The sequence below is a fragment of the Equus caballus genome, chromosome 16 (genome assembly GCF_041296265.1).
Source record: "Equus caballus isolate H_3958 breed thoroughbred chromosome 16, TB-T2T, whole genome shotgun sequence".
Taxonomy (NCBI): domain Eukaryota; kingdom Metazoa; phylum Chordata; class Mammalia; order Perissodactyla; family Equidae; genus Equus; species Equus caballus.
The window spans coordinates 38,760,943-38,787,923 of record NC_091699.1 but is presented as its reverse complement, the minus strand read 5'-3'; the positions used below and the strand labels follow the sequence as shown (position 1 = coordinate 38,787,923).

The following is a 26,981-nucleotide window of genomic DNA, read 5'->3' as shown; positions in this document are numbered from 1 at the left end:
GATGCTGCTAGACATCGTATAACACACAAGACAGTCCCCTCACAACAAAGAATCATCAAGCCAAAAATGTCAATAGTGCCCAGGTTAAGAACACTGAGCTAGAGGTTCAGGGTTTGTAGCTGCAAAGACCCTGAGGTGGGAAATACCTGTTAAGTCTGAGAAATAGGCAAAAGGCTACTGTGGATGGAGCTTGCTAAGACCTGGAGGAGTGGAAAATGGTAAGGGAGAGAGAGATGCAAGGGCCAAATCATGTGGGGCCTTGTTGGCAGTGGCAATGAGCGCACCTAAATGGTGGTACTTTAGAACAATTAATTTGGACCTCACACCTGCTACAAATATGATCTTAGGTGGATAAATTATTTCCTTTAATAACTTCCAAATAATTCATTGTTTTTGGTTGCTTTTCCTAGTTCTCTGCTATTCCAGTAATACAGCAAAAAATGATTTCAGTTCAATTTTCTTCTGAGAGCTTGAAGAAAAAGCTTCCAAACAATTGGCCCCTTCATTCTGTGGATCAACAAAATTCCTGCAGTGAAGAGGGACCCAGAAAATGGAATCTTGCTTTTTAATCCAATTCTCCAGTCTTCTGTCATACATCTTCATGGCTCTTATGCCCACCCAAATTGCTAATGTGGAAAGAAAGACACCTTCATTACTGAGAACTCAGACATGATGGATGATGATGTAATGATTGATTTGCCGTTGTTGGAAAACCAAGCTGTACATGTTAAAACCTCAGTAGAGAGGAGCAAGATTAAACAAGAATGTGGCTATTAATGTAGTTGCAGAGAAACATGAAATAAAGTGCCCTTAGAGGCTTTTGATGTATACACAAGTATATAGTTTCATAAACATACTCATAAATGCTTAGTTATCAGTCATTCTATCGTTCATGCATGCTACTAATACTATTGGGCACCTACCATGTAGAAGAAAACATGTATGGCGTTGGATGCTAAAAAGAAAAATAAGGCAGCATCCTTGGTTTCAAAGAATTTACAGTTTATGGGTAAGGTATCACATAGACAACAAAGTATATTATAATCCAGAATTAAAGAAATGCCAAGTGGAAGCCAGAGACATCTATAGTTTCTGTCTGTCTAGCATATATTGTCTTTATTCTAGTAACAGCAGCTTGATTTTTCTTTGGAGAACAATATCTCTCATATTCTCAGTCCATGTTTGACCCTCACTTAGGCTCATTCCACTAGAGGTGGGCACATGACCCAAGACCAGCCAATCAGCATATTCCATTCCTCTGGCCACAAGCTGGAACAGTCCATAATTCCAGGATGGACGTTAGACCCAAGTTGGTCCAATGACAGTCAGTCTCATCAAAGGGAAGGCCAGACTTAGAATAAATCCAGGCAGGAGTAAGAGAGACAAGAATTGGAGCAAGGCTAACTCTTGCTGACATTGTTTAAGTCCCTGGGTTTAACCATTCCTGAAGTCAGTATTCCCAGAACCACTAAAGTCTCATTTAAAAAAGTTATTTTTACAATTTACATACAGTAAAATTGACTTATTTTTGGTTCATAGTTCTATGAGTTTTAAATATGTATATAGTCAGGTAACTACCATTACAATCACGATATGAGGACAATTCCATCACCCCCAAAAATTCCCTCTCTCATGCTACCCCTTTATAGTCAAACCCTCTCTAGACCCCTTATCCCTGGCAACTACTGACCTGTTCTTTATTCCTATAGTTTTAATCTTTTCCAGAATGTTACATAAATGGAACCATACAAATGTAACTTTTTAAGACCTGTTTCTTACATTCAGGATAATGCCTTTGAAATTCATCCAAGTTGTAGCATGTACTAATAGTTCATACCTTCATATTACTGAGTAGTATTCTATTGTTTAGATGTACACCATTTGTTTATCCATTCTCCCATTTGAGTTGTTTCCAGTTTTTGGTGATTATTAACACAGCTGCTATAAAGATTCACATATAGAGTTTTGTGCAAACATAAATGTCATTTCACTTGGGTAAATACCTAAAGTGGAATTGCTAGGTCGTATGGTAAGTATAAATTTAACTTTATTATGTTTTCCACAGTGATTGTACCTTTTAACACTCCTTCCAGCGATGAATTAGAGTTCCATTTGCCATGCATACTACCCAGTACTTGGTATTGTCAGTCTTTTTTGTTGTTGTTTTTAAGCCATTCTAATATATGTATAGTGATATCTTATTGTGATTTAATTTGCATTTCCATAGTGGATTATGATGTTGAATAACTTTTCATGTGTTTATTTGTCCTTTATGTCCTCTTTGATGAAGCGTCTGTTCATATCTTTTGCCCATTTTTGCTTACTTCCTTATTGCTGAGTTTTAAAAGTTTTTAAAGAAAGTCTTTTGTTGGATATGTGATTTGCAAATATTTTCTAAGAATCTATAGCTTGTCTTTTCATTTTCTTAACAGTATCTTTGTAGAGTAAAAATTTTTTATTTTGATGAGGTCTTATTATCATTTTTTTCTTTTATGGATTGTGCTTTTGGTTTCTTATTAAAGAACTCTTTGTCTAACTCGAGATCACAAAGATTTTCTCCTATGAGTTCTTCTAAATTTTTTATTGTTTTATGTTTACTTAACATTTATGATCCATTTTGAGTTAATTTGTGGGTAAGGTGTGAGGTGTATGCTAAGGATTATTTTTTTTTTTTTTGGCATATGGATGTCCAATTGTTCCAATACCATTTGTTGAAAAAAACTGTCCTTACTATTATATTAAATCGCCTTTGCATTTTTGTAAAAATCAATTGGCCCGATTTGTGTGGGTCTGTTTCTGAGTTCTCTATTCTATTTTATTGTTCTATGTGTCTGTGCCACCACCAATACCATATTGACTTGATCAATGTAGCTTTGTACTATGTTTTACAATTGGGCAATGCATAACGCTTTCAACTTTCTTCTTTTCTGTAAATAATTGGCTATTCTATTTCCTTTTCCATAAATTTAGAATCAGCTTGTCTGTATCTACAAAAAGTCCTGCTTGGATTTTTATTGGTAATGCATTAAATCTATAGATTTATTCAAAATTGAGATCTTAACTATAGTGAGTATTCCAATCCATGAACATGGTCTATCTCTCATTTATTTAGGTCTACTTTGATTTCTTTCATAAGCATTTTGTAGTTTTCGGTATACTAATCCTACACATGTTTTGTTAGATTTATACCAAGGTATTTCAATTTTTTTGACATATTGTAAATGATTACTTTGAATTTCAGTTTTCAATTATTCACTGCTTATATGTAGACATACAAGTTATTTTTGTAGGTTGACCTTGTATCCTAGAACCTTGATAAACTAACTTATTAGTACTAGGAAATTTTTGTAGATTCCCTGGGATTCTCTATGCAGACAATCATGTCATCTGCAAATAGGGGCAATTTTATTTCTTGCTTTCTAATATGTATGTCTTTTTTGCTTGCCTTATTGCACTGGCTAGGACTTCCAGAATAATGTTGAATAAGAGTGATGAGCGTGGATATCCTTGCCTCATTGCCAGTCTTGGGAGCAAAGAATTCAGTCTTTCACAAGTAAGTATGAGTTTAACTGTTGGTTTTTTGCAGATGCCTTTTATTAGTTTAAGGAACTTCCCTTCTGTTCCTAGTTTGCTAAGAGTTTTTCTCATGAATAGGTGTTGAATTTTGTCAAGTGCTTTTTCTGCTTTAATTGATATGATTATGTAGTTTTCTTTAGTTTGTTAATATGATGGAGTATACTGACTGATTCTTTAAATATTGAGCCAGCCTTGTATTCCTGGGACAAACCATCCTTGGTCATGGTGTATTCTTCTTGTTATATATTGCTGGACTGAATTTGCCAATATTTTATTGAAGATTTTAAAGTCCAATTTTTTGTTTAAGCTAGTTTGCGTTGGATTTCTATCACTTAGAATTATGAGTCCTGACTAGTATTTATAGGTTCAAACAAGAACTGTGAAAATTCAGAAGAAAGTACAGCAATATCTGAATGTTATGAACAGAGGAGATTATACAAAAGAGGTATATAAGATCTCTCTTATTTCACAAGTAGTAAAAATAGAAATTATATAATAAAATTAAAAAATTACTGCATAGGTTCCTATACTTGTTTTAGTAAATATTTCTGGACTTATATCACAACAGTAAATTGTTTTTAAAATGGAAATAGCCTTACTTTGGGGGGATTGCACATGTAACATACACAAGTTGTAAGAAATTTAAATAACAACAGAGTGTGAAAAATGGAATATGTAAATTACCTATAATATGATTAGATATAATTATATACATTATCACACAATGACATTAATAAAATTTTGTATGTATCATCTATTACAGTATTTATCAAACTTTGCTGCAAATTAGAATCACCTAGGAAGCTTTGAAAATATTGATGTCTGTATTCTACCTGTAAAGATCATATTTAGTCAACATGGGTTGTGGCCTCTGACTCAGGATTTTTAAAAGATTTTCAGCGATTCTAGTATGCAGCCAAGTTTGACAAACAGTGATCAAGAACTTAGTTTACATGTACCCAATGACATACACATTTGCTTGTTATTTTCTAAAAATTGAATCAACTATTCTTTAACGTTCAACAACTTACTGTTTAATAATTAAACTTTTTATTTTGAGATAATTGTAGATTGATATGCAGTTGTAATAAATAATACAGAATTCCTCAAAATGCTATACATAGTGTTACAATATGATCCAGCAATTCCTCTCATCTGTATATACCCAAGAGAATTGAAAATGTGTCTACACGAAAATCTGTATAGAAACGCTCATGACAGCATTATTCAAAAAGTGGAAACAACCAAAATATTCATCAACTGATGAATAAATAAAATGTAGTGTATCCATACAATGGCATATTATTCAGCCATGAAAAGGAATGAAGTACTGATACAAGCTACAAGGCACATGAACCTCAAAAATATTATGTTAGGTGAAAGATATCAGACACAAAAGGTCATATATCGTGTGATTCTATTTATATGAACTATCCAGAGTAGGCAAATCCATAGGACAGAAAGCAAATTGGTGGTTGCAAGGGGCTGAGGTGATGGGGATGGGGAGTGAGTACTTAATAGGAACAGGATTTCTTTTCAGGGTGATAAAAGTCTTCTGGAATTAGGTAGTAGTGATGGTTGTATAACTTTGTGAATCTACTAAAAGCCACTGAAAGTCACTTGTACATTTTTTAATTTAAAAATTTATGATATGTGAATTATATCTCTATAAAGCTGTTGTTTAAAAAAAAGAAGAAAAGAAGTAACACAGAGTGATGCCAGCTACACTTTTACCCAGTTTCTCCCAATGGTAACATCTCATAAAACTACAATACAATATCTCAACCAGGATATTGATGGTGATATATTCAAGATACAGAAAAATTCCATTTGCCATCTGTATATCCTCTTGGGTAAAATAACTTTTCAATTCTTTTGCTCATTTTCTAATTGGTTTATTTGTTTTTAATCTTGAGTTTTGAGGAGTCCTTAAATATTTTAGATATTAGTCCTCTGTTAGACGTATGGTGTGCAAATATTTTCTCCCACTCTACCTTATCTTTTCAACCTCTTCATATGAGCTTTCACAGAGCAAAGGTTTTTAATTTTTGATGAGGTCAAATTTGATCAATTTTTCCTTTGTTGGATTTTGTTTTGGTGTCATTTCTAAGAACTTTTTGCTTGTCCCTAGATTCTGAAGATTTTTCTCATTTTTCTTCAAAAATTTTATACTTTTATACTTTACACAAGTCTATGATCCATTTTAGCTCATTTTTATATAAATTGTAAGGTTTAGGTCCAAGTTAATTGTTTTATTTTTATTACGTATATATTTTTTTACCAGTGGATGCCCAATTGCTCCAGCACTATTTCTTGAAAAGCTATCCTTCCTCCACTGAATTACTTTTGAACCTTTGTCAAATATACCTTGTTCCAGTCCAATAGAAATTTCTGCAATGATTCCACATATGCACTCTATAATATTATATAATATAATATTGTATATTCTGTATATGTCTGTTAAGTCCATTTGGTCTAAAACATGGGTCAAGTCCAATATTTCCGTGTTGATTTTCTGTGTGAATAATCTATCCATTTTTGAGAGTGGAGTATCGAAGTCCTCTACTATTACTGTGTTGTGTATTTCTCCCTTCAGATCTGTTGGCATTTACTTAAATATATTTAGGTGTGCTGATGTTGGTTGCATATATAGATTTATGATTGTTATATCTTCTTGATGAATTAACCCCTTTTCCGTTAAATAATGACCTTCTTTGTCTCTTGTTACCATTTTTGACTTAAAGTCTATTTCGTCTGATATGAGTATAGCTACCCCTGGCCTTTTTTGATTTCCACTTCCATGGAATATCTTTTTCCATCCCTTTACTCTGAGCCTATGTGTGACCTTAAAGCTGAAATGCGTCTCTTGTAGGCAGCATATAGTTGTCTTGTTTTTGTTTTGTTTTTGGTGAGGAAGATTGGCCCTGAGCTAACATCTGTTGCCAATCTTCCTCTTTTTGCTGAGGAAGATTGTCCCTGAGCTAACATCTGTGCCCATCTTCCTCTATTTTGTATGTGGGATGCCACCAGAGCATGGCTTGATGAGCAGCATGTAGGTCCGTGCCCAGGATCCAAACCCGTGAACCCTCGGCTGCCGATACAGAGCATACAAACTTAACGACTATGCCACCAGACTGACCCTTAGTCTTGTTTTTTTTTAAGCCAACCAGCACCCATGTCTTTGGTTGGAGAACTCAGTCCATTTATATTTAGAGCAATTATTAATAGGTAAGGACTTACTAGTGCCATCTCATTGTTTTCTGGCTGTTTTGTAATTCCCTTGTTCCTTTCTTCCTCTGTTGCTGCCTTCCTTTATGAATTGATGATTTTCTGTAGTCATATGCTTTGATTCTTTTCTCTTTATCTTTTGTGAATTTACTGGAGGTTTTTGCTTTGTGGTTACCATGAGGTTTACGTAAAACATCTTATAACCATAATAGTCTATTTTATGCTGATATCTACTTCAATCACATACAAAAACTCTACCCTTTTACTCCCTCTCTTTTTATGTTTTTGATGTCACAATTTACCTCTTTTTATAGTATGCATTCATTAACAAATTATGGCTATGGTTATTTTTAATACTCTTGTCCTTTAACCTAATATTAGAGTTAAGTGGTCAATCTCCACTAGATTACAGTATTAGAGTATCCTACCTTGACTGTGTTCTTACCTTTACCAGTGGACTGTATATTTTCATGTAACTAATTATCATCCTTTCATTTCAGCTTGAAGATCTCCCTGCAGCATTTCTTTTAAGGCAGGTCTAGTGGTGATAAATTCCCTCAGCTTTTGTTTATCAGTGAAAATATTTCTCTTTCCTTCACTTCTGAAGGACAAGTTTGCTGGGAAAAGTATTCCGGTTGGCATTTTTTTCTTTCGGCACTTTAAATATATCATCCCACTCTCTCTTGGCTTGTAAGATTTCTGCTGATAGCCTTATGAGAATTCCCTTGTAAGTTATAAGCTTTTTTTCTCTTGCTGTTTTTAAGATTCTCTTTTTGTCTTTGATTTTTGGCAGTTTTATTATAATGTGTCTCGGAGAAGATCTAATTAAATTGATTTTGTTTGGTAACCTGTGAACTTCGTGAACTTAGATATACACATCTCTCCCCACATTTGGAAGGTTCTCAGCCATTATTTCTTTAAATAAGCTTTCTTTCCCGTTTTCCCTCTCTTTTCCTTCTGGAACTCCAATACAGGCACACCTCAGATATATTGTGTGTTTGATTCCAGACTACCTCATTAAAGAGACTATTGCAATAAAGCCAGTCACATTAATTTTTTGGTTTTCTCAGTGCATATAAAAATTATGTTTACACTATACCATAGTCTATTAAATGTGTGATACCATTACATCTAAAAAAAACCCAATGTACATGCCTTTATTAAAAAACACCTTATTCCTAAATAATGCTAGCCATCATTTGAGTCTTCAGCGAGTCATAATCTTTTGCTGGTGGAGGGTCTTATAAAAAACGTAATCTCTGTGAAGTGCTATAAAGCAAAGCACAGGAAAACAAAGTACGCCTGTAATTTGCAGTTTGCTTCCCTTGGCAGTATCCCATAGATCATGTAGGCTTTCTTCAATCTTTTTCATTCTTTTTCCTTGTTTCCCTATGACTAGATAATGTCAAAGTTCCTATCTTCTATCACAGAGTCTTTCTTCTGCCTGATCCATTCTTATGCGGATGCTCTCTATTGTATTTTTCATTTCATTCATTGTATTCTTCAGCTCCAGAATTTTTGTTTGATTCTTTTTTATGATTTTTATCTTTTTCTTAAACTTCTCACTTTGTCATTGTTTTCCTGGTTTCATTAAATTGTCTTTCTGTGTTGTCTTGTAGCTCACTGAACATGATTCATCAGAACAGCTATTTTGAATCATTCATCGGTAAGTCACAGATCTCCATGTCTGTAGTTTTGGTTACTGGAAGATTATTGTGATCCTTTGGTGGTTTCATGTTTTCCTGATTTTTCAAGTTCCCTGAAGTTTTGTGTTGCTGAGTTTGCATTTCTAGTAGAAGTCACCTTCTCCAGTCTTTACTAATTGCCTGTTCCAATGTGTCCAAACTCATATGTTTTTTGCTCCAATAGGGTGCTGGTACTTCTCCTCTAGAAACCTGGACTTCTGCAAAGGCTCTGACATCCATGGGTGATTGTCTAAGACAGTGTTTTCCAGGGGCTCCCAAACTGTGGCCAAGAGGGGCTGGAGCCAATTCACAGGCCTCTGCAGTTTCCATAGCTGGGACTGAGGTCTGTCTGCTTACTACCTGATACATGGGTGGGTGAGACTTCCTGTGTCCCTGGGTATATGGTGGATCCCACGGTCCCCTCAAAGGCATTTTTTTGGATGAATGCCACATTCTTGTGGTTGGGGAGGGGACAAAAATGAGGGACATCTTATGCTGTGATGATGCTGACATAACCATAAATGTTTCTGTTTTTAAAAATAAGTTCACTGTAGAAAGGTTGAAATGTATAAGAAATTTAAAGAAGAAAACAAAAACTAGTGGTAATTTTACCATCCTAAGGTAATCATTTAAAATATTTTAGTGTATTTAATACTAACGTACTTTATACATATATATATTTTATAAATTTGAGCTAAGACTATGTATTTAAGTTTATGTTCTGATTCTTACCTTATAAAGCAGGTAAGCATTTTCCCCGTGTCTTCATAGACATCATTTAAATGGCTAAGCTGGGGCTGGCCCCGTGGCTGAGTGGTTAAGTTTGCACGCTCTGCTTCAGTGGCCCAGGGTTTCGCTGGTTTGGATCCCGGGAGTGGACATGGCACCACTCATCATGCCATGCTGAGGCAGCATCCCACATGCCACAACTAGAAGGACCCACAACTAAAATATATAACTATGTACTGGGGGGATTTGGGGAGAAAAAGCAGAAAAAAAAAAAAAAAGAAGATTGGCAACAGTTGTTAGCTCCAGTGCCAATCTTTAAAATAAAAATAAAAATAAAAATAAATGGCTATGCAGTAACCTACAATATCAATGGTAGGTGTTTTAACATGTTGTGTAAACATAATTTGGATTATAAATATTTTTGCAGGGAACAACTTCATAAATATTTTTGCGATATTTCCATTTCTGATCATCTCTGTTTAAGAGAGTACTGAAAGTTTAATTTCTGGGCCAAAAGATATGAACATTTTGAGGTGTATTTTTTTTAATTGTTTCTTTTTTTCTTCTTCTTCTCTCCAAAGCCTCCCAGTACATAGTTGTATATTCTAGTTGCAGGCCCTTGGGTTCTGCTATGTGGGACGCCACCTCAGCATGGCTTGATGAGTGGTGCTAGATCTGCACTGAGGCTCCAAACCAGTAAACCGCTGGGCCGCTGAAGCAGAATGCATGAACTTAATCACTAGGCCACGGGGCCAGCCCCTGAGGCTCTTGATACATACCGACCAGTTGTCTTCCAGAACATTTATAACAATTTGTATTCTACTGGCAGCATATGAGTACCTGTTTCGCTGTATGTTTACCAGTATTTAGTATTAGGAATATTTTGCACATGAATTTTCTTCTTTTTTTTTTTTGTTTGCTTTTTTAGGAGGTAGGGTTACAGAGATATTATGTAGGTGAAAATCAGTCATTACAGAAAAATTGGGGAGACTTTTTCACTAACAGAAAATTTCAGAAAAATCTAAATCCATGGCTTTCATGTATTTCATATTTACTTGAAGTGCTCTTATTTTCTGCAATCACGGAAAACATTACGGCCATATAAAGTCTATTTTAGGCTTTAACACATTCAATTTCAAAACCATCATTGTGAATAGCAACATAATATTCCACTAAATGTCTACGTACTTACTTAATTGAGCCCCATAGTTGAACATTTAATTTTTTCCCACTTTTTAGCTGGAAATATTGTGATGAAGATTCTTGTTCATGAATTATTGTTGCTATCTCTGATTACTCTTGACCTACAATGTTTGTCAGTCAAGTCGGACTTTTGGCTCCGACTTTAGAGTTTAGGGCTGGTAACTAGGATTCAGGACTTACTTGTGAGCCTAGGTTACTCCAGAAACTGAGCTCTGCCTTATTCCCCAGTCTTTGGTAGCTTCGCTTCAAGTTGCCTAACCTCTCAATACCTTAGGTTTCACTTCTTTAAAATAGGGATAATAACAATTCCCACCTCAGAAGACTGTTGTCAAGGATTAAATGAGTTATAGCTACTTTTTCTCTGCCTGTCCTTCTCCTATTACTTGTTCTTCCAATCTGGTGAAAATCAAGAGTGAGCTCTGCCTCCATCACCAGGTTGGTCAGGTCCAGTATCCTGGTCTGGGCAGAGGTATACGACCCAAGCAAGGGTGATCAACATACATTTTTAGGAATCAATATGAACACTGGAGCAGATATCCCTTTGAGAATAGGAGTCACCAGGAGCCAGACAAGGGAGTCAAAGGAAAAGAAAGCAGAGCCATGGAAGCTCAAGCGGGAATGTGGAGCCATCCCTGGAGCCCGTGGATCCAGTCTTAGCCGAAGCCTTGAACTTCCCAGCGGAGATGTGAATCAGTAACTCCCTTTCTGTACTCCAGTTGGCTTGTCTTGGGCTTCTGCTGCTCATAACCAAAAGAGTTTTACCAGTCATGTTTGCTATTAGTATTTTAATCCTACTTTTTAAATACAGTCATGCACCACTTAATGATGGGGCTAGCTCTGAGAAATGAGTCCTCAGGGAATTTCATTGTATGAACATCACAGAATGTACTGAAGGGGAACAAAATTTGCTACCCCAAAATATGTCTCTTTAACATAAGGATTACTTTAGGCTGATTATTTTTAGGAAACAAAAGACTCAGAAAGTTTTTCTTGTTACCTCTCCTTTAATTGCCTAAAAGAATTCAGATAAAAAAAAAACTTGTTTCAGGGAGCGCACTATCACCTGAGCAAAACATGAACTAGGTGGTCAACAGGCAGGAAGCTAGAAAAGCCTGTTAGTTGGGCTCCCCTCTGTGGTCTTTGTTTCTGTGTTGCCAAACACTTGTTTTCCAAAGTGTGCTCCTTTTCTTCTACCTGTGAACTGCTTTCCTCCCCTTTGAAGTCCCTGACTCTGCCAACCCCACCCCCCGACGTCTTCTTTCGTCTTTAGCTGAGGATGGTAGTTAAGGTGAGGGCTTCAGCCATTTTGGTGAGTTACTTGGTTGTCCTGGGTTTCTCCCATGCATACATGTTGCTAAACTTCTGTTTGTTTTTCTCCTGTTAATCTGTCTCATGTCAACTTAATATTTAGACCAGACAGAAGAACCTACAAGGGTAGAGGAAAATTTCTTCCTTCCCTACAAGACTTACACAAACCTGGATGGTATAGCCTACTACACACCTAAGCTATATGGTACTAATATTATGGGAGTATCATTGTATATGTGGTCCATTGTTGACTGAAACATTGACACGTGGTGCATGACTAGTGTATTAAACCAGCACCACTACTGGTGCATTCTCTTCAGGTCTCTAGATACAGGGTTTTATGTAATGACAAATATCGTTATTATTAGAGGACTTTGAGGTTTTTCTTTGCTATGTTTTTTTCAGAATAAACGTGTTTGTCTAAGTCTTAATTTCTTTTACCCTAAAATAAACATTGCCCCCAAATTTAAAGTCAGAATGACTAGAATAGGTTTTCTGCTGTTATTGTTTTGCAAGCATTCACTTGTGAAGTAGGAAACACAGTTGCAAGTGCGGTTTGTCTACACATGAAAACCATCTAGGGAAAAAGGTTAATGGGCTCTGTCTTTGTTTCCTAGAGCTGCTGTACCAAAGTACCACAAACTAGATGGCTTAAAACAATAGAAGTTTATTGTCTCACAGTCTGGAGGCTGGGAGTCCAAAATCAAACTGTTGGCAGGGCCATACTCCCTCTGAAACATGGAGGGGAAATGTTCCTTGCCTCTCCCTAGTTCCTGGTGTTTGCCAGACCTGCTTTGACCAATACAATAAAGTAAAACTGATGTTCTGCCACTGCTAAGTCAAGATCTCAAGATGCCTAGCAGTTTTCACTCTCACTTTCCTACTGCTCCAGGCTTCTTGGTGAATAAGTCTGAGATGGGCTGCTGGAGACATCAATGAATAAGAACTGAGGCATCCCAGCCAACAGCCAGCACCAATTGCCAGCCATGTGAGTAAGGCCATCTTCAACTGTGCAAACCAAGTTAAGCCTCTGGGACCTGGTGTTACAGCTACGTGAGTGACCTCAGACAAGACTAACAGAAGAACTACCTAGCTGAGCCCAGCCCAAATTGCTGCCCTAGAGAATCAAGAACAAATAGAAATGGTTGTTTTTTCAACCTACTAAGTTTTGGAGTGACTTTTTACACAACAAGAAATGCTGGATGCAGTAGATTTGATCTCAGAAGCTTGAGTCTACTGTTGTTTGCTATCTCAATCATCTCAGCTAAATCACTTAATTCTAAGAGCTCCTGCTTCTTTCTTTGTAAAATGTGGATATTTCATTTAATGTTACCCTATTTATTTTCTGCAAATTGATAGATAGATCCAGAAGCTTGATCAGACTAACGTTCCATATCTTTTTGTCAAGACTACTTCATAGGTAGTCTTATATGCATCTACGAGGAGGTACATCATGCCTAGGTGTCTCCCTTTTTGTAACGCTGGGGCCATCAATGATCATTGCCTAGATCTGTGAATTTATTCAGGGAGGCAAACTATATCACCACTGGTGCAATCTATCGGAAACTGCAATTATGATGATCTTGAAAACAAAACTGTGGCTTTATTAGCTGAAATATTTCTATGAAGAGAAAGACCCTTCATCAGTCATTTAGTTACCTGCCTGTACTTATATCATCAATGCTTCTCCAAGTTTTAAGGTTGTCTGAGGCTTATTCTCTATTAAATTCTTCAGGAAGAGCTCAGAGGAATAGCATTCCTATTTTCTGACACATTCACAATAATTTGTCTGCTCATTTATACTTGAACATCACTTTGTCTGGTTATAAATTTCATGGCTCACATTTTCTTTCCATGATTACGTTAAATGTGATCCTCCATTTCTTTTTTTTGGCATAAAGCAGTGCTGTCAAAAACAGTCCCATGAGAATCTAATTTTCTTTCTCATATAGTGATAAAGTTGTTTTGCCTGGATGCCCAAAGTTTTTTTTCCTTTCATAAAAGACCATACTTTACTATACTATGTCTCAGTGATGATTTGGGATGATGTTACAAGGAACAAAGTGGCCCTTTCAATACCTTCAAGGACTCTTATTTCAATAACATTTTCTTATAGCTTTTATTATATTTTTTCCATTTAACTTCAATTTCTTCTTATAGGACTCCTATTATACATATTTGGTTCTCTTTTAGATAGTGTCTACACAACTCTTCCAAACATATTTTTCATTGCTACATTTTTCTTCGATTATTAAAATGTTCCATCTCCTCTACTTTTCTTGAAGTATTAACAATTGCGTTTGCTTGCGCTTGCACTTTTTCTAGTTTACTCTTAATTTCTAAAATCATTGTTTTAGTTCTACTTTTTTCTTGAATTCTGCCATCTTTTTTTTCAAATCTTCATTTCAGAGTTTCTCTAATACTGATGCATAATGCTCTTTCATACCTCCTATCATGTTCTTAATATTTTTGTCTTGTTTTAACATGTCAGGTTATAGTTTTCAACTCTGGCTTTGAAGAGGTAAGGTGCCATGTTGTTAGGGGGCCACGTGGCTTGGATTTGAAAGTGGTCTTGAGCTGAGATCGACGTCTAGCCAAGAGCCAGCAAAAAATAGGGATCTTCATCCTACAACTACAAAGAAGTGAATTCTGTGAAGACTGAATGAGCTTTGGAAAAGATCCTGAGCTCCAGGTGAGAACACCTGGCTGACACCTTGATTTCAGCCTACGGAGAGACCTTGAGCAGAGGACCCAGTTATGCTGTGCCCCCAACTTCTGACCTGCAAAGCTGCGACATAGTAAAGATGTGCTGTTTTAAGCCACTAAGTTGGGGGGTAATGTATTACCCATACCAGTACCTTCTCTTTGTAGCTTTCTTATCTTCCCATGAGGGTAGCCACTCCCTCCTTTGGCACTCCAGGGCCCTTCACACCAACTTTCCTGGGGTGCTCACTGTATTGTGCAGCCGCCCCATTCCCTGGGGGTGTGGTAATCAGCAGGTAGGAACAACATCAGGTCCACTGCCCACAACACTTGATACAGGGTCTGGTGTGTATGAGCTGTTCTGTAATTGGTTGTAAATGAATGAAGAGGCATCCTGTGTGGTATGCCTATAAACTCCTATTGTATTGGGGGAACTTGTGGGGCCTGGGTTGTGGGAAGGTGCTTCCAAGAGCAGTTTGTGGTAAATTTCAGCATAGGACCTCAGGACAGTCAGGAGCCCAGAACTAATTTGATGTTAATTTTCAATGTGGGGCCTCCTATACCATAAGGATTATAGTAATTCACTCTCCAAACTCAGGTGAGGTTTCCCCCACTCCTAAGCCATTTCTCCCCATTTTGGTGCCTTCTCAAACCATCATTTCTTTGCCTTTCCATACCAGTGGAGGCAGACAGGCCTCAGAAACACAGCTCTGCTACTCACTAGCTGGGGATCCATTATTTCACTCCTCTGAACATGTTTCCTTGTCTATAAAGTGGGGGAAATAATTCTTACCGCGAGCAGAACTGTTGTAAGGACTGCATGAGAGAGAGACGTATTCTGTCCTTTGGAAGGTAAGCTCCACAAAGGTCACAGGCCTGTCCTTTTGGTTCAAGGCTGTGTTCCCAGTATGCCCGGCACACAGTAAATGCTCAGTAAATTTGCAGAATGAAGTTTATGGAAAGAATTCTGCACAGTGCTTGGAAGATAGTAAGCGTTCCACAAATGGCAGTTTTTATTATGGCCATTTTGCAAAGGAAGAAGCTCCATTCTGATTTAAATTCCACAGATTTCCCCAATTTATCACTTAATCTTTAATAAGGTAGCCAGACGCAAGGGTCATTCTAACCTCTTTCAAAGCTCCTACTGACAAATGGACCCAAGAAAACTGACCCTCGCAAGCATTTACGGGGGGGCCAGGATTCCAACAAAACCAGGAAGGACCAAATTCCTAAAGCAAACAAACTCGACTCATTCCCCATCCTGGGGGAGGGTGTTCACCCCGGTTCAACTAAAGATAGAGCGCGGGCCCTCCCCGGGAACTTCCTGGCTTTTATTAGTTTGTAATCCCAAACGTAGCTTTTCAAAGGTTTTTCTTTTGGAAGTGTGGGTGTGAAACTGCTTCCCTAATCACATCTTGCGGGAGGATCTCCGAACATCTGTGTATTATTTGAAAACCTAGCATCCGGTTGGGATGTTTGGGTGGGTGGGGGACCCTGTGTGGTAGGATGAAACAGCAGGGGCACGTTCAAAACACGTCAAGTTGTCTTTTAAACAGAGGCAGAAAAATTAGGCAAAAATTACAAATGGCTAATTACCTTGGCTCAATTACACGTTTAATCAAAGCCCGCCTCCCCCACTCTTAGCACCAGCGTACCAGTGGAAAATAGGGCGCTTAGAAGTCTAAGCGATAAAGATCTTCTCACCAAGAGCCAAGGGACAAAACTCATTACAGATAAGCCCAGTCCTCCCATTTCCCCCGGACGCCTCTCCCCGATTGCTAAAGAGGCCGCCGTTCCCCGGGTGGCTGCCAGGAAATCGCTCCTGCCCCGCGGCGCAGCTTTCACCCAGCCAGGGGTTAGAGGTGCACTTCCTGCGCCCTCCCCACCACCAGGCCCGAGTGCGGGAAGCTTCCCTCCTCCCGTGCAGCTGCGAGTTGGGAAAACTCCGCCACCAATTCATCGTGGCTCGGAGGAAGGGGGTGTGGGGCTCGGCAAGGCTGGATTTTGCAAGCCTAGGATCGATAATCCTCTCCTCGTCCCCTCTCCCCAGCCGTGGACTCGGCCACTGGAAGTCCGAAAAGAAAAAAAAAAATTAAATCCCGACGCAGCCCGAGTGCAAAGGCCGCTTGGCTTTGTTTCCAGGCGGGGGAATGCGCCTGGCCGGGGGCGCGAGCAGGGAGTGAGCAGGGCGCGCCCCGCCGCGGCGCTGCCCCGGCGATGAAGCCGAGTTGGAAACCCCATCGCCCTAAAAAGGCAGCCGGCCGTCCCCCTCCTCTTCTCCGACCCGACCCAGAGCTCCCCAACCCTCCCTAAGTCCCGGACCCGCGAGCAACGCGGACGGGGGAGACCTCGCCAAGCCCGCGAAAAGCGCGGAGTCTTTAACAGCTCGCAGAACGGGAATCTGGCAAAGACCTGCCGGCCCCCCAAGGCAGCCGCTCTCCTCCCTCTTTCCGAGACCGCGCCAGCGCAGCCCCCAGCCCCGCAACTGCACCAGCCGAGCCTGCAGTCCCCGGGGCCGCGCGTGGGGAGTATTGGGCTGTGGGACCCCTTGGCTGCGGGAGCTGAGCGCGGCTGCTTTAAGAGCGCGGAGCGCGGAGCGCGCGCGCCCGCCGCCGGCAGCCCGGCTGCGCGCCCTCGCCCTCGGCGCCGCGCGCTCCTGCTCGCGCGCCGCCGCCACCGCCGCCGCGCGCCCCCTGCTCGCTCGCCGGCTTTAAAGTCTCTGCCAGGATCCATGCTCACATGTTACTTCCTGTATGGAGGCATGGCCAGTTTCCAGACCCGCGCTCCCCGTTCCTCCCCTGCCTGCGCCGGAGCCACAACTTTCAGGAGCATGGACTGAAGGCGCCCTCGCCCCAGCGCCCCTCTGAGATCCTTTGTGTTTTCCTGCGTTTCCTCTGGCCGTTTCTATTTTGGGGGGCTCTTCGCTCCCCCCGCCTCTCCCCTCCCCTTCCCCGCTCGCAAACATGCCTCCTTCCTTCCCGGGGCCCTGGAAGGAGCTGCCTGCCTGAAGCTCCGAGACGCCGCGCCGCGCTCAGCCCCGCCGCCGCCCGCCGGCTCTCGGGCTGCGCTGCGCTGCCGACTCAAGTTGGGGATCCTCGGCTGCTCGCCGCCGCCGCCGGCGGTCCCTGCCTGCCCCGGGCCCCGGACATCGCCGTCGCCCGCCGACTCTTCGCCCTGGCCGCTCAGCTCGCTCCTTTTTGAAAGGAAAGCAGCCCTTCTACGCTGAGGATCGTCCCCAGTGTGGCTCTGTGTTCTCGGTCACTTTTTGAGATTTTTCCTGGGGGCGCTCGGCGGCTTCCCGGATTCCAGGGGGAATCGGGCCGCCGAGCGCGGGGGGCCCGTAGAACCGGCGAACAGGGGAAGAGCCCAGGCTTAGCGGAGCTTCACACGGAGGCAAGAACTTATTCAACAAGTTTACCCCCCCTGCCTTCCTCTTTCGATGTGCGTTTTCGGACATGCGGAGGTTACTGGAACCGTGTTGGTGGATTTTGTTCCTGAAAATCACCAGTTCCGTGCTCCATTATGTCGTGTGCTTCCCCGGTGAGTGCCGGCCGCCGGGGGGACGCGGCCCTGGCCGGCGCGCGCGGGGGATGCGGAGTTGTCGCCGGAGCACGGAGCTCGGGCGCCCGTCCCGGGGACCCTGGAGAAGGTGGAGGGGGGGCCGGGCGCCCGGGGAGGAGAGAGGGATTCGCTTTGCTGGTTCTGGCGGCATTTAAGGAGGCTGGTGGTTGGGGAGGGTGGAAACGGGCTGACCGGGAGGGGGGACAGGGGCCGCAGGAGTCTGCTCTTGCCCGGGCTTGGGGGTTCTGGGGGAGCCAGAGTCTGGAGCAAAGGGGACTCGCTCTGCTGATCTGCCGCCGTTCGGAAGAGCTAGATCTCTGGGGCGGTTGGGGACACTGGGGCCATGGGGAGGACACGTCTGTGGATTTAGGGGACCCACTGTGCGCGTCTCAGGCGGGGATCGAAGGAGATCAGAAGGGGCGACTTCCTTTGCTGCTCCCCGACCCTTTGGAGAAGCTAGTGTTAGGGGGATGAAAGCTGGAGGTTGGCCATAGAGGACTGGGGATGTTGGGATCAGCCTGTGTTCTAGTCTCGGGGGCCAGGTGCTAACCCCGGTCGCGGCTGGGGTGCAGGCTGCGCTTGGGTGCCCCCGGGAGGCAGCCTTCCTGGGCGCGGGGGCCTGGGCGCGGTGGGAGGGCAGGGAGCGGGCGGTTTAGGGAGATCCGTGGCTCCCCCAACCCCGGTCCTGCGGCCCCTTTACCCCTCAGCTGTGCTTGTTGGGGCTGCTTGGGTCGGTGCGCGGGGGAGGCGGGGAGGATGTAGTAGGGGGACGGGTCGGCGGCTGGGCTGCTGTTCACGCCGGGGGGGATATTTTCCTGTCTCGCGCGCCCTCCCTATCTTCATCTTCGCCTTTTTGCAGGCTGTTCGCGGCTGGCAGACCCAGACCCGCGCCTTTCTGGCAGGGTTAAGACGGGAACAGTATTGGCTATTGATGAAGATAGTAAATCACCGCACGTAGAGGTGTGCGGCTCGGCGACCCTCCACTTCCAGCTTTCGACCAACAGACCTCCCCCCCCCCCCTTCTCTCTCCCTTCGATGAGGGCAGGGGCCAGCCTCCTCCCTTTCCCCTCTTGCAGACCCCCCGGGCTGAGCCCCGAGCTCCCTTGAATCTGTCCAGCCTCCTCCCCGGGGTTGGAGGCCACGTCCTCTGCCTTAGCCGAGGAAGGGATGGGAAGAAGGAGGCGATGCGCTTTTCATCCCTTGTTCTCGTAAGGATAGCGAACCCCACGTTTTTCTGCTCTCTCATCCACCCGCTCCTGGATACCCGGAGGTGGGGGTAATCTGAACCAAGAAAAAAACGTGTCCCGATGTTTCTGCTTCCCCTGGTCACAGCCTCCTGTCCCCAGGTGGCCCAAGCGCACGGTTTTGGTGCAGTGGGTCCCCTAGCTCTGTCGTGCGCCCTGGAGCAGGACGCGGACGCTCTCGCTGCCCTCCGGGACCCGCTGGGGGACTGGCAGCCAGTGTCCCCTTTGCAGGCACGGAGGTGGCCTCGAGGGGAAGAGAGGCAAAGCACCGTTTTTTCCGGCACCCCGTTTTCCCTCTGCGCATCCTCCTCATCTCCTGTCCCTGGAACTGCACAGAGCTCCTGCCACAGCCCAGAAACCCAGCTCGGGTGCCGAGCTAGGACGTGCGTCCACACTCACCCTGAGGCCTGGGGTTTGCCCACCAGGATCCTGCCTCCACAGGGCTGGGGGCGATGTGGACATTTCCCCTTAAAAATGCCCCCACCTCCTTAAAAAGACCACTGCTTAGTATTTGTGTTAGTCATCTGCCCCTTCTAGACTTTCTTCTTTGCCGTTTACTTGCTGGCTGAGTGGGCTCAGGTGCACGCTGGGGTCGAGCTTTGTAAGGGTCACGCTTTAATGGGGGCAATGGGAGGCAGCAGGAGAGCAGCCTTGCGAAATAAGAGGAATTTCTAATTCCACTTCTGGCCTTATCCTTACGCTCGGGCAGTCAGTGGACCGGCCGTGATTTTCTTTTTCCTGGTGTCTGAGGAAGCTTGAAATCCAAAATGGGACCTCTAGTGATGCCGCCTTCGTGGGGCTTGGACAATTTTCGTCTTCCACGTTTTCTTTTCATGCCTACGTTGCGAGGTAAATAGCCCATTCCCTTGTCCGGGAGCCGAAGGGTGTCGGAAAGGGAAGGGACCATGGTGTGAGGCGCGGGAAACAGTGGTTGTGGTTTGGAAAAGTGCCGCTGGTGAGGGTGCAGCAGCCTTTGGAACCAGGCAAAGTTGAAATGTCAGAGTCGTGGGAGATGCCGGCTTTTCGTTTTCTGAAGGTGCCGTGACGCCGCTGGACCTCAGGGGGCGCCCCCGAGCCACTAGTTGGGCTCCTGCCACCTCCTCTTGTCCGGCTCGGCCACCTCCAGGCCGTGGGGCCGCGGTGGGAGAGGGGATGGGGCGCAGGCGGCCGGCTTCCGAGGCTGGGGGGCTGCGGCTGCTCCTTGGTTTCAGCTCCGCGCTGCTGCTGCTTCTCCTGGCCCGCTCTAAACCGGGTGTGGGCCCGAGTTCGGTTTGGGACCCCCGTTTTGCCTATCATAATCTCTTTTGGTTTTGGTTTATCTGGTTGACAAAAGGGATAAAAATGCTTCTGATATTGTATTAGGGTCCTGCCTGTGAGGTTTTAACTCAAATCCCTTGTTTGTTATTTTGTTTCCTCTCGGAATCGCACCAACTTTTCAGTTGCATTTGAGTTCTCAGCTGCTGTTCAGGATACAGGGTAGCTGTAATTTGGGAGGGTTTTGGAACCATAGCCCTGGCATGGGTCTTTTCCCAGCGGATCGGAAAACAGTGGCTTTTAGTCTCTCAGCGACAGTATGGCAGGTGTGGGACTCAAGAGAGACACGGTTAGTGTTTCCAGTGATGTTTCCACTTTCGGAGCAGAAGTGTTATCAAACGTGATACAGTGCATACTACGTTCTTTCCCTGCATCATTAAAAAATACTCTATTTTGGAAAAATTTATGAAAATAGAAAAATGTAATGGACCTGCCTGGACCCTTCACCCAGCTACCACCATTAATTCAGTCTTCTGTCTTCTATACTCCTTCCACCCTGCCCAACACCTCAGTATTTTAAAGCAAGTCTTACACATAGTTCATTTAAGTATTTGGTATATATTTCTAATCATAGAAAATTTAAGTGCCTCCAACAGGATATAAAATATGCTACTTAGGAGGGTTAACATTTTATGTATTTTACATTCATAAGCTATTCAGCAGAAACTTAAAATTTTTTTTATTGATTTCTTCTTTCTATCCGTTTTCAGAGTGAAACCCTTCTCTTTGATTCTGATATGTTTTGTACCGTGATTACATTACATCTAGGAAGCTGGCGTTGGAAACGCTTCAGATGGATAAGCTCTGCTGTGTCCTGCACGTCAGACTTGAAGCATCCGTGATTGATGGCTGCACCTCTCCCTCTAAGCCTCTCGGTGTATTTGCATGTACATGCTTTAGTGCTGATGGACATCCTTTATGGCCTTGTTAGAAAAATGAGAAAGCGATATTTGTAGTTCAGCTATCTTACTGTTTGGGATGGAATGCGAAATCGTGTAGTCCCCTCACCCCCTCCTAACTACCCCAAGTGTGTTGTTTAAAAACGAAGAATCTACCCTGTCTTGAAACTTGGTCCCTCTGACACAGTTATGGAATAAAATCTCTGATGTTGGCTTCTAAACAGTGTTCACATGGCAGAGTTGATGAAGTTAGAACATTAATACTACAAATAGGCATTATAGGACCTTTTGGAAATAAGGGAAGTTGCTGTCCCTGGAGGCAGAAAGGTTATAGGAAAGGTTGGCTGAAATGAGAAAAAGAACTAGCTGAGAGTGGAGCTCTGAGCATCTCCTTGATTGTGGACCTGTTGTCACTGAATAAAAGATTATATTGTTTTTTATGTGGGGCAGTACAGGGAATGCTGATGGTTTAACACAGCAGAACAAAAAAGAAAAACCCCTTTCAGATTCATCTTCCTATTCTTCTGAAGAATTTCTAACTTAATGTGATATAATCAGTTATAATTTGGTACACCAGTTCCAATGAAGTTTCCTGCCATTTATGTGAGATCATTTGAAATGCCCCAAAGTAATTGTTATTAGGGACCCCCTCCTACCTCCTTACTCCGTCCCCCATTTTCCTGGAAACTTCTTAACCAAAAGGACAGTCTAGACACTTCTGTCAGCCTTATCTTGGTCAGGAAAGCAAATTAAATGTTGCTAGTGCTTTGTTGCTTTAGCTCTTCCCTTTTATGGTAAAAATTTTTTTGTTTTGCTTTTTTAAAATCTGAATTTTCATTTAGCATTTTCCTTCTAGCATGCAGGACAGTGCAGTGCCCTTTCTGAGCAGGATAAAGATTATAATACGGTGTGCATTCTGAATGGCAAGATTAAAAAACTAGAATTAACCCTTTCATCCTGGGGTGCATCTTTCACGTGGTCACGTTTCGTAAATCAGTTTATGGGAGAAATTCAGCGCATCTGAAGTAATCTCAGAAGCGCTCCTGCCCCATCAAATAAGCCCTCGGCAGGCTTTGGTTACGGGTTGACCACTATCAGATGACAGGTAGTAGTCACCGAAGCTTTATCTGTGTAGAGAATAAAAGGCCTGTGTATCTTAGAAAATAAAGGAAGCCAAGACTGTGTCCTGCCCCCACTTTTAGTTCTTCATCTGAGCGTGATCTAGCCAAAGCCGGTAGCTACTGAGGGGCTCAGGAAAGTGAGAAATAGTCTTCTGAGAAGAGCCTGCCCCCAACAGGCAGTAAGAGCTTGTGGAATTCAGCAACAGTCACTCAGTCTGTCCCAGAATGAGGATGCCTGGGCACATATTGGCCCTCAATAATTATTTGCAAATGATTAAAAGATCAGAAAAAAAAAAAAAAAAAAAGATCAGATACCTTGATTTCCCTGTCTGAGAAATAGGAGTGACCATCCACTTTTCAAAGAACCACACCCAGAACGATGGCACCTCTGTGAAAAAGAGAGTTATCTGTTACTCACTTTGCTTTGACTTTTTTCTTTAGTATCATGTTCTGTGGAGTTGTAACCAAAAAATCACTCCAAAAAAGATGTTTTAAAAACCTTGTTTACTTCCCCCTGCTTTTTCCTACAATTCCTCTTTGTCTCAAATTTCCAAGGCCACAGAATTGTTAGTCTCTTTAAAAAAATAAATCTGGAAGTAATCCTCAGAAAAATCTGTGATGATTGAAATATATAACAGATAAATTTGTAGTTTGCTCCTTTTATGAAAAGGACTGTGAGGTTTATAAGGGATGGCTGTGCGAGATTGCTTCAGGTAGCTAGAGGGCTCCATGTGCTGTTGTCTCCTATAGGGACACCTAAAATTGGAGGGACCATTTCACCCAGTATCATTCGTAGCAAAATGTTTGGTATTATGACCGAAAAAACATATACTCTATGTAAGATGGCTTGCCCGGCCTGCACAGGCTCAGAGTTTTTGTGACTACGGAACTTGATAGGACTATTTTAAAAAACATTGTGGAAAGTGTTTTTGGGGGCCAGCCTGGTGGCGTAGTGGTTAAAATTGCCCGCCCCACTTCTGTGGCCCGGGTTCGAAGGTTTGGATCCCAGGTGTGGACTGAGCGCCGCTCATCAAGCTGCTCCTTGGCGGCATCCCACATAAAATACAGGAAGATGGGCACAGATATTAGCTCAGCACCAATCTTCCTCACACACACACACATACACACGCGTGCGCACAGATGGAATGACAGCTCACCAAGTTCCCAGTTTCTCTCTTTGAAGCCCCCCTAAATGAATTGGATGGTGATACTGTTGTACTTGGGGTAGAGGTGGGAGGCAACTTGTACATCAAAGAGAATTTGGTATCCATCAACCAGTTTATGAGCGACACTGTACTATTCTATCAGCATATAGCAAGCAGAAATCTTTTAGGAGCGTAGAACTTGTAATGCTTTTTATTTCCTTTCTAAACTAGGTAGCTGTAGAAAGTTGTACAGAATATAGTGAAGTACCATAAGACTCTGGAGCCACCCTGCCTTTGCTGTTACTGGCTCTGCTGCTTTAGGCAAATTACTTAACCTCTCTCTGCCTTTCTCGCTCTTTTTTTTTTCCTCTGTGAAGTAGTTTAGTGATAGTATCCCGACTCCTAAGGTCTTTGTGAGGCTTGAATGAGAATGCGTGCTAAAGGTAAATCTAAGTGTTCAAGAAACTAACCATTTTTATTTTATGTGTACTAAAGAGATTTGGATAGGAGTTTATGGGTAGAGGAAAATGGAACTGAAAAAGACAACTGTAGGTAAAAACAAAAGTGTTGTAAGTAAATTTATATACACTTGCATTTTCTTTTTTTGTATCTGGCTTTGCAGTTGAGGGTGACGAGGAATAAGGCCAGCCGTGAGGACATCCCATGGAAAATTACTAAAATAGTTATGTTTTGAGGTTTAAAGAAGTGAGAAAGCCTCAGTGAAGTCTGAGCTACCTCCTTGCTCACATTTCAAGGAGGTCTCCACTTTCCCAGTTTAAAATAGGAATAATATTTTCCACAGGCTTAAAATGTGCTGGGTGCATCTCCAAGATCACCGTGCCATGTTGTCCTTTGTGGAAGGACTTACTTGGTCCTGCACCCTGGAATGCGATTCCCCTTCTAAGGCCTTCTGTGCTGTGTGGTAACCACAGAGAATGGGTCTACCTGTCACTGTCATTTCTGAGTTTTAATTTTGTGCCACTGATGGGAAGCAAACAGTAGTATTTGGGTGTTGCCTTTATTCTGTACTTGGGTCACACTTGAACACACTCATGTCCCTGTCTCCATATCTTCCTGGATTCAGACCTACGGAGCATCGCACACCATGCATAGCTCCTGCCCTCTAATCAATTTTTTGCAAACTGAAATCAGCATGATGGTTTTCTGGCCAAACAACAAAATGCAATTTTAAAGTACTCAATTTAGCTATTTTTGGGCTGTAGCAAAGTGACACAGTTGGCTGCTGAAATCTAGCAACTAAAAAAGAAGAAATGAAAGCATAGTTCATGGAATATGTAACACTTCCATGTAAGAAAATAGGACAACTGGTCTTATTTTTGGGTCTGTGATACTATTTTTCCAGCGAGGAGAGTGAAGCGGGTTGCCAGTTGATATCACAGTGGGGATACTTTTGAGGAATTCGTACCGGTTATACGAATCCGAGAGATATTTGAATTCTCAGACCATCGCATCCTCATGAATTCCACAGTGCGCTTAAATCAGATAAATGCCATCAGTTTGGAATAATTTTGGATAGGAGACACAGCCATGAACAATTTACCAAATATAAAAGCAAAGACCAGATTAGGGAGGAAATGTCATTGACTTTTTGAGAGTCATGTTCGTCACGAATTGTCAGAAGGATTTATCTGCAAAGCAGTTGTTAATTATAAATGAGTTTTGTTCATTTAAAAAAAATCACTTTCCTGAAGTGTTTGGATTCTGTGAGTGTGGAGGCTAAGAGGCAGCTCTTGGTCTTGTCTATGTCACTGGGTATCTGGGCTGCCTGGGGTGAATTACCCAACATGTTGTGGAAAGTGGGGTTGGGTGCTGTTGGTGACCTGGGAGTCCCAAGTATACATACCTCTGATTCAGGAACCACATGAGCACCCCAGAGGCCCGGGTTGAAATTCTTCATCTGTTGCAGCGGTGTTACCTTGGGCAAATGGGCCTGGAGTTTTAATCTCTAAAATAGGAACAATGGTTTTACTAGCCCACGCTCACCAGGTGTTTGCCATTATCTAGGCGCTGTGCCTGAGTTGTTTATACGCCTTTAATCCTCCCTGGAAGTGGAAACTATGAATATCCCCACTTTAGGATGAGGAAACTAAAACTGAAGGAGGTTGTCAGTTGTCCAAGGTCACCCCCGTAGTAAGTGGGGGTGGCTCTCATATTTCCCATCATTTCTCAGGATAATTTTGAATTTCAGAGTGCTTGCTGTTTTGTGGAAAGCTGTTCTTCCTAATTGCACAGGAAGGCCAATTACAGGACTGACCCAGCCTTGCTTATTTTACCCTACTTTTCCCATATAGGCGAGTACCTAAATGCTGGGGGAAATAAAGGTGTCTTCCTGTATTTGCTATAATTAAATAAGGAAGTAATGCAATTAGTATAGGATTTTATTTGGTTACATTGAAGAGATGACCTTTCAGCAAATTAGTTTAGCTTCTGAATAAGCTGATAATAACTGTGGATAGAGTGAGTTTGTTGGTGGTGAGTTTTTTTAACTGCTCTTCAAAATGATCTAGATTGATTTAGTTTATAATTTGAGAACTTCGGGGGGTTGAATATGGTTACATCATAATAATGTGATATTATTATTATTATCCCGTATATCATTTAAGTGTGGGCTGCTGGCTCTGAATCACAGTTTCAGGAGTTGTACTTGGCAAGAGATGGTTTGGGTTCTGGACTTTTTCCTCTAGAGTTTGGAACTAGCCGTGGGAGGCAGCCAAGGCAGCTGTGGGATCTGGGCAAGACCCTCAGTTTCTTTGGGGTTGTTTTCCTCACCCTTCACTGAATGGCTTCTAAAATTCTTCTGGAATATTGGAGATTGTTGATTCCAGACTGGGCAGTTCGGAAGGGTTGGGACCTTTCTGCAGTATGCAAGTCAGATGCCCAGTGCGTATTACATTGTGACTTGTGAGGTGTCCTCGTTAACTTGCTCTGAGAGTTTGCTTCCTAAGGCACTGTCTAAGAAGCCTTTCGTTATCTTGCTAACCTTGCTACAGAATATCCCAAGGGAGCAGCAACAAGGTAGTGAGTGGATCTTGGTTAATGGAATGCCTACAAGCTACTTTTTGTTTTTAAACATTAAACTTTATTTCTTCTGGAGTCCAGGTAAAAAATGGAGGTTTGCTCATGCCAGCGAAGTTATGTATGGCTTTCAAAACTGTTTAATGTGATTTATGATTGGGATAGTGGTGGCAGGATTTTTTATCTAAAAAGAAAGCACAAAGCTAGTTCTGGAGCTTACTCTGGAAAA

At 42.4% G+C, this 26,981-nt stretch overlaps 1 protein-coding gene across 4 annotated transcripts in view; it reads left to right on the top strand.

Moving 5' to 3' along the window:
* The first annotated feature begins 17,021 nt into the window (after nt 1-17,021).
* Nucleotides 17,022-26,981, top strand: part of PTPRG (protein tyrosine phosphatase receptor type G) — a 675,839-nt gene continuing 665,879 nt past the window's right edge. For 3 of the 4 annotated variants that reach the window (XM_070238719.1, XM_023621201.2, XM_023621200.2), the window contains exon 1: nt 17,041-17,972. In XM_070238719.1, coding sequence (XP_070094820.1) covers nt 17,888-17,972 — 85 coding nt within the window. In that variant the 5' untranslated portion in view covers nt 17,041-17,887. Of the gene's footprint in view, nt 17,973-26,981 lie in introns of all 4 variants that reach the window. The other variant, XM_023621202.2, reaches the window with a different exon arrangement.